The 7,144-nt window shown below is 40.7% G+C and overlaps 1 protein-coding gene across 9 annotated transcripts in view; it reads right to left on the reverse strand.

Annotated features, from left to right (window-relative positions):
- Nucleotides 1-7,144, reverse strand: part of elavl4 (ELAV like neuron-specific RNA binding protein 4) — a 96,546-nt gene that overhangs the window by 55,295 nt on the left and 34,107 nt on the right. For 6 of the 9 annotated variants that reach the window (XM_015379813.1, XM_015379812.1, XM_015379811.1 and 3 more), the window contains one exon: nucleotides 2,955-3,041. The exons of the other annotated variants lie outside the window; for them this stretch is intronic. In XM_015379813.1, coding sequence (XP_015235299.1) covers nucleotides 2,955-3,041 — 87 coding nt within the window. The remainder of the gene's footprint in view (nucleotides 1-2,954; nucleotides 3,042-7,144) is intronic. 9 annotated transcript variants of the gene reach the window in all.

Here is a 7,144-nt window from a genome sequence, read left to right on the forward strand (position 1 = left end):
CAAATATTACTGTCAGGGTTACTCTCTGTTGCCCCCGTTGTGAATGTTTCCTTTCCCTTTGGCTCCCCTCTAGATAGTTCTATTCACACCTGCTCCATATTAAGCTCATTATCCCATCCTTTGTTCTGTTCTCCATATATAAACCCCCTCTGCAGTTCCTCATTGCTGCTTTGGAACTGGCAACCTCTCCAGGTAGTACCCCGCCTCTCGCCCGTAGACAGCTGGAGATGGGCACCAGCACCCCTCGCGACCCCACCTTGGATAAGCATGATGGAAAATGGATGGATAAGAACCTATTGTAAATCTTTGTCTTGTTTTCTATTAACAATATAACCCTAAAAATGCATGTTAAAAAGCTGAGGTACTGTTTTAACTCTGCCAGATCCATCTCCCCAAAATACCTCCATCAGCAACTTTACTGACTAGGAGGTAGAATATCCATCTTCTCCCTGATTTGTAGAACAATTTTAAAGTGAGGATAGTTTTTCTGCCATCAGTCTATGCCTCATCTCTGCTTCCTCTTCCAAATACACAAAGGCAAGCAAAGGTTTTCCATGCATTAGCAGTGAGTGGAAGACCATGCACTCAAAAGGCAGCACACGCATACAGCGAGGGAACAATGGCTCAGGACCACAGCAGAAAACAAACAGACAGGGAAATGTCTAAAAGCTCTTAAGATGAGCGCTGCGTGCAAATTGTTCTTTTGACAGTATCCTTCCCTGCTCACTCACCGCTCTGCCACAACAGAGATACTGAGACAGGCTGAGAAAGACGAAGAGGGAGGGGAGAATGGCGTCTACTGTAGCCATAACAGAGTCGATTGGAGGGGGCCTTATTAAATCTGTTTACATTCCCTGCTGAGCACCATTCTGTCAGAGAGACTTTCAACTCAATGGGACATATTCTGAGGAGTTTTTACACCAAAATGGCTGCCTCTAATTAACAGGGACCTGCCGAGTCTCAGCAGCCAATTATGTTGCTCTCCTCATCCCTGCCCACCAGCGTTGGTGCTGCTCAGTGGTCCACTTCATGTTGGTTGTGAACACTCCAGCTGCCTCTGCTCTCCCACTGTGGAGCCTGGTGCTGGAGACACAATTCGTTGCATCTATGTCTTGCTGACTGTGCACAAACACAGCCCTCTTGGAGCTTTATTCCTAGAAGTTATAATTCAAGGCCTGCATGGGACAGGCAGCACATGTAAAAGTAAGTAGCTGCTAGAAAAAAGTATTATTAGACATCCCTTGTTTTCTTCTATTTTTTGCTCTAAAGATATATAAAAATGAACAACAACAAAAAACAAGGGTGACCTAATATTTTTCTATATAACTTTATATCAATATTTGACAATACTTTTTGTATCCCCCTAAAAGCATCATCTTAAAAAAATAAACCATGCTTAAAACTAAACAGGCCTTGAGTTTAAAGACCTTTTATGGATTTCTACTTTCAATATTTTACATTGTATTCTTTAAAACCACCACATTTCATTGTATTTTATGGGGAATTTATGTAATAAACCATCTGTGACATGGAGACAATAGAATCACATTTTGGTGCAATTTCAGCTCCAAGTCTACAATGGGCTATATCCCTACAGGCTCTGCACATGTACAAGTAAAATTTCTTTCCTTTACACGTAATTTAAATTCTGCTAAAAGTTTTCATTTGTTTTAATGTTAAGACTTTGATTGGGTAATTCTAACACATCTATATCCTTTTTTAAATTAATTTTAATGTACCTCTGTCTGTATGTTTAGGGCTGTTGCTCTTCTAATAGGACTGTCCTGTCACTTTTTTTTTTTTTTTGAGTTTTGCGGCTCATTTTGTGGACAGTAGGCTGACAGGAAAGGGGGTATAAGAGAGGGTTGAGAAACATGCAGCAAAGGATCACAGGTCGGATTCGAACGCGGGTCAGCCAGGTCCAGGACTAAGGCCTCCGTAAATGGGTAACCACTGCTCCACCTGTACGCCCTGACTCTACTGTCATTTAAAAAGACTAACCTATAAACTCTGACTAGCTTCGCTGTTCTGTCTCTGTTCTGACAGCATGATGCTGCCAAAGCATGATTTAATATGGGCTGGTTGTCGATGCCAAGGTTAGTCCTCCACGACACCTAGTAATTTTTTATCTTAACAGAGAGCGATCTCTAGATAACCTGTTGGCAAATTGTGGTACTGATGTTCTGCATCTCTGCAGCTCCTCCACAATTACCATGAATCCCTCTGGCTATTTCTTTTAACACCCTCTTTTCTCAGATTGTCAGCTATGTGAAAGGCCATATGTTGGTAGATTTGTAGTTGTGCTGTGTACTTTTATTTCTGGAAGATAGACCTGAACAGCGCTGTGTGAGATTGAATATTTACAAATCTGTTTGTTTTTCTGCTCTTTGAAAATAAAAAGACCTTCAATTACAAATGCACAGCAGTTTAGTCAAAGCTTTAAAAAAACTGTGAATAGGAGAAACATAATACAGACAAAGGTTTAAAAAGTACTTGAGTGCTAAAAACCAGGAAGAGAATGCAGAGAAAGGTAGGTAAAAACTTGATTTGGTTTCTAAGTGTTTTATAGGAAGAAATGACTCTCTTATAAATCACGGCAGACCTGTATGAATAAATTTAACTGCTAAAGCATTAATATAAAGCTATGAATTAAAATTTCAATGCAGATGTTATTGAAATCAAGAAAAATAAGTGCTGTTATCTACTGAACCCCTTCAAATAAGTACAAATGATGAAAACACCAGCAGCAGAAATAGCTTCTTCTGGCAGCAATCCTCTCCGCTTCTTTCACTCTAAAGCCCTTGTCCATCAATCTCTGTAGCAGTTCCAACTGTCTCAGTCAGCAGCATCCCCAACCAGTGCCCAGATATGTACACAGTTAAATATCAGATCATATCACTTCATGAGTGTATAAAATGGCTGGGCCATCCATTTGGCAGAAATAGTCTCCTTACCATCTTTGGCTGTGTCAGCAATCCCTTCTCTGCCCAGCCCTGGAGCTGTGGGAGCTCTGCCTGACGCCACTGTGTCTCTGTCGTCCCCTATGGAGCGGAGCACAGGGAGGGAGGGACGCACAGCCCGCCGTCAACATCATACACTTATTTTGCAAAGTTTAGGGTTATGGTGGGATTGGGAAGAGGAAGGAGGGTGGTAGGGGGTGGTGAGGGTGTTAAGGATGTTGCATTTCTTTATACACTGTTGTATCTTCATAGTCACCAGTAAAACTACAACAAAGACATTTAGCTCAGGAGCACGTTTTATAGGAATGAAAATGGAAATGAGAATGAGGAAGACATTTTTTTAGTACATTTTTAAAATTACTGCTGCTAAATGTGTTTATTGAAGCTTTCGGATTAGTGTTGTGACTGCAATGACCTTGGTTGGGGTTTATAATGAGGGCTTCCCTCTTGTTCTCTGAGGGTAAACAAGCCTCTGGTTGAAGAGACAGAAGCTCCACAAATGAGCAGGAACTGCGTTCACTGGCTTTCCAGAGTGAAGGGGAGCTTAAACGCCCATAGCTAGCTATGGAAGCTGCAAGAGCCAATTTAGCGAGAGGGGAGGAAAAAAGGAGGTATGACCTCTGCCTTCATTTACTCCTTCAGAGAGACGAGGAGCGGGAGTGAGGAATCAGCTGGGAGGACGAATAAAAAGGCAAGGGTTGAATAACAGGGAAGACACTTCCAATTGTTCAAAGGCAGGGAAGGCAGGAGTGGGAGAGAGGAGACGGAGTCTGTACATGTTCTGTTGTCAATGTGTCTTGTAAACTAAGGCAGGAATGCATAATGGAGGTCTAAATGAGAATGAACTGTCAGTTAGAGAGGAGGGAAGGGGATGGGAAGGGGCGGAGAGGTCAAGGTAGAAAGGAAGACAAGACGCTTCCCAGCTGACAGGTGGAGGTAAATATTGAGATATTTTTGGCATTACCATAAAGACAAATCATCCAAGCCACCTCTAGTTTTAATGTGGTGAGGGTCAAAGGATAACTGTCGATATTGGGTTGGAGAGAAAATTGATTGGGACAAAATGGTGTGAAGTTTTAAATTTGTTTAAATTTCACATGTTTTGTTTTTGGTGCACAAGAGACTTACAATTGGAAAAAAAATAATCTACACACCTCCGTTACAACGGAAAGAGACAGAATAAATATTTTCAAAGCTTTTCCATTGTCTGGTTCCTATGTGAGCTAAAACCACATCAAGCGACCAGGTCACTCTTAAATATTGTGTGAGGTTTCCTTTGATTTTATAAGAGCCAATAGTCTTTTCAGGTGGGGGCTCTATCAGCATGCATGGCAATATATGCCTAGTCTTCTTTCCAAAATCAATCCAAATACTTTAGATTGTGAGGATATTTTCTTAACAGAGCATTTCACAATCATCTTGTAGATAAAGGTTTTCTCATTAGTTTAGCTGAACTTTAATTGTTTGCCAAATTTATTATAGCCCCCCTACCTAAAGATATGACGGATATTTTACTTATTCTTCACAAATGCCACGCAACCATGTCTAGCCAAGAAAAATCTAGTTTTTATCTCAAATTTTCATGTGACTTTAGGGGACATCCTTGGCATACTGCTAATGCCACTGTTGCATCACTTGATTATGACTGTGTACACTGTGTTCAGTATTATATCTAATGATTTCTACCTTTCGCCTGACTGATCTCTTTTGACGGCGAGATCCCTCTGGCTCTTCAAAAGGTCTTAGTGGACCGTGGCTTTTTCTGCGAGATGTGACTTAAAAGAAAATGCCAGGAAATGGCCATTAAAGGTGATTACACTACACAGCAGCAGACATGAGCTGAATATTTCAATTTGTTAACTAATTCAGTTTTAAAGATTACAGGTAATATTAGAAACGAAAAAAGATTTGATTGTTTATTCTGGTCTCCTTTTTTAATTACAGTGGTGTGTAGAATGTATATTTAAATTGTAGGTTTACAAATTACCAAATGATGGAGTTCAGTGTAAACGATGGCATTTACACTTAAATCCCAAGGGGCTAACATGTCCTGCCTGATCTGAATTTAAAGCCAATAAATACAGTACAGCATAACTGGCCAACATTCCTTAAATCAGGAGAAAATTTATGGCACCAAAGGAAAATTCATGTGTATGTATGATTTATCTTATACATTAAATGTAAGATTGATAAGCTACCCTGAAAAAAGGAAATGTTAGGCAGAGGTGAAACATCAAACACAATTTTCACCCACTCTGCAAAGCCGTCACTTTACATACTGAGTGGCGTGCTGCAGCCAGCAGACAGAGCAGAGTTTTGGCTGTATGTTAAAAATGCAATGATAAACATATAGAAAGCAGCAAGCAGATGCATATGGGTCTCATTTCCAACATCTGATGTAGAGCAGGGGTACAAAATGTCAGAAAAATGAAGCTTATGTTTTGGGTGAGCTTATGTCTGTGCATGTCATTTTCACCATCTTTGGATACAATGTGTTGAAATATTTGATTAAAACAAAACATTTACAGGTGACACATACACACTCACACACTTCTTTCTTATGCTCACTATCCTTAGGTTTATGACACAACACACATGTGCTGCTTCAGATAGAATCTGCAGTACAATTACACCAGCCAACCACTGAGATGAAAAACCGCTCATGGATACATTTTCAATTATTTAGGGAATACATTTCAGTCGGCTCTCAGATGCTGAAAAAAGTTATTATATAATCAATACACTCTATAACGTCATTAATATTTGATGGCACAAAAGTGCTTCCTGTCTCCCTGGGCTTCCTGCCAGTGGGATCTGGGCACTGCAGTCAAAATAGGAGAAACCTTCTCTGCCTAGAGAGAAGGAGCATTTGCTTTTCTGTAATATTTGAAAAAAAAATTCAATTTTCAAAAGCATCACGCAAAGTCACCTGGAGCACATTTAGACTGAAATTTAACATGATCATAGTTGAGAGGAATTCTGCTTTCCTTCCAACCAGTATGGTCAGCGATGTCACTCCTCGTCTGCTTTTAGTCAATAAAACAGCCATTTTATTATTGCTGGCCTGATGCAAGCTTCCCTCTCTCCCTTACTCATACAGAGCTTAGACAATCAATTTACCCTGCCTTGGCTAGGAGAGATGGAGGCTGGGGAGACTGCAGAGCAGAAGTTGTGATGCAGGATCACTTCACAGATAGACAAACTGCCCTGAAGCTACAAAATGAAGCCAGTATTCAACTGATCTGTGTTAATAGACTTTGTTTTATTATCTTAGGTAATATCTATCATTTTTCTTCTGCTTTTAATTAAATCCTGACCCTAAATCAATTGCAGAGAAAGCACATGTCCCCCTTTCTCTGCACCCCAAAACTTGTCACCTGGCCTTCTTTAGTGACTCTGAATTGCAGTTTCTATCAAACCAACTGAGACACAAAGAGATTAATATGACTTTACTATCTCAGTTCCTCTGCCGGTTGGGTTGCGTGTAATGCTCTCTGCGCTATTGATTTTTATATTTCTCTCTCCTCTCCCTTTCTTCCGGGCCGTCTCTCGATCTCACCATCGCTCCACCTCCAACAGCCTCTTCCGAGCCTCTGAAATGTCCTGCGGGTCAGACGGATGCTGGGCTGGATCAATCAGGAAAAGTAATCTGGGACGCCTCATGCACGCAAGCAGCCACTCACACATCACAGGTACTGACAAAAACACACGCTTCTCCTGTGACGCTCTCTGGCCTGCCTGCCTCCACTCCCATCGATCTGCATCTACTTTACCAAATGGATTCTTCTCCTCTTCTACTCTCCTCCACCTCTTTTCTCCCTGTGTGACTCAGAATAATAAATGTTCCAGACCGTGCAAGACGTGTATGTAAGCAATTTTTCATTTAACTTTGGCTTGACTTGTTTTTCCCCTCTTCCTACTCTCTTCTATTTCTCTTTTCTTTTTTGTGATGCTTTAGTCGTTCATCCGGATCAATGCAGCTTTCTCAGAGTCCCTTGTAGTCTCATGGTAATGGGCGCACGCTTGTGCGAGGTCAAAGGTCATAATAGATAGTGGTCTGTTACATTTGAAATGCTAACAGAAGTCAAATTTATCAGTGTACAAAAAATGTTCTGCCTGTAGAAAATTTATAGCTGTCTAACCTTCAGATTAAACGAATCGTAATGCTTCAATTTTAAAATATG

The sequence above is a fragment of the Cyprinodon variegatus genome, unplaced genomic scaffold (genome assembly GCF_000732505.1).
Source record: "Cyprinodon variegatus isolate N-32 unplaced genomic scaffold, C_variegatus-1.0 Scaffold200, whole genome shotgun sequence".
In the NCBI taxonomy this organism is placed as follows: Eukaryota; Metazoa; Chordata; class Actinopteri; order Cyprinodontiformes; family Cyprinodontidae; genus Cyprinodon; species Cyprinodon variegatus.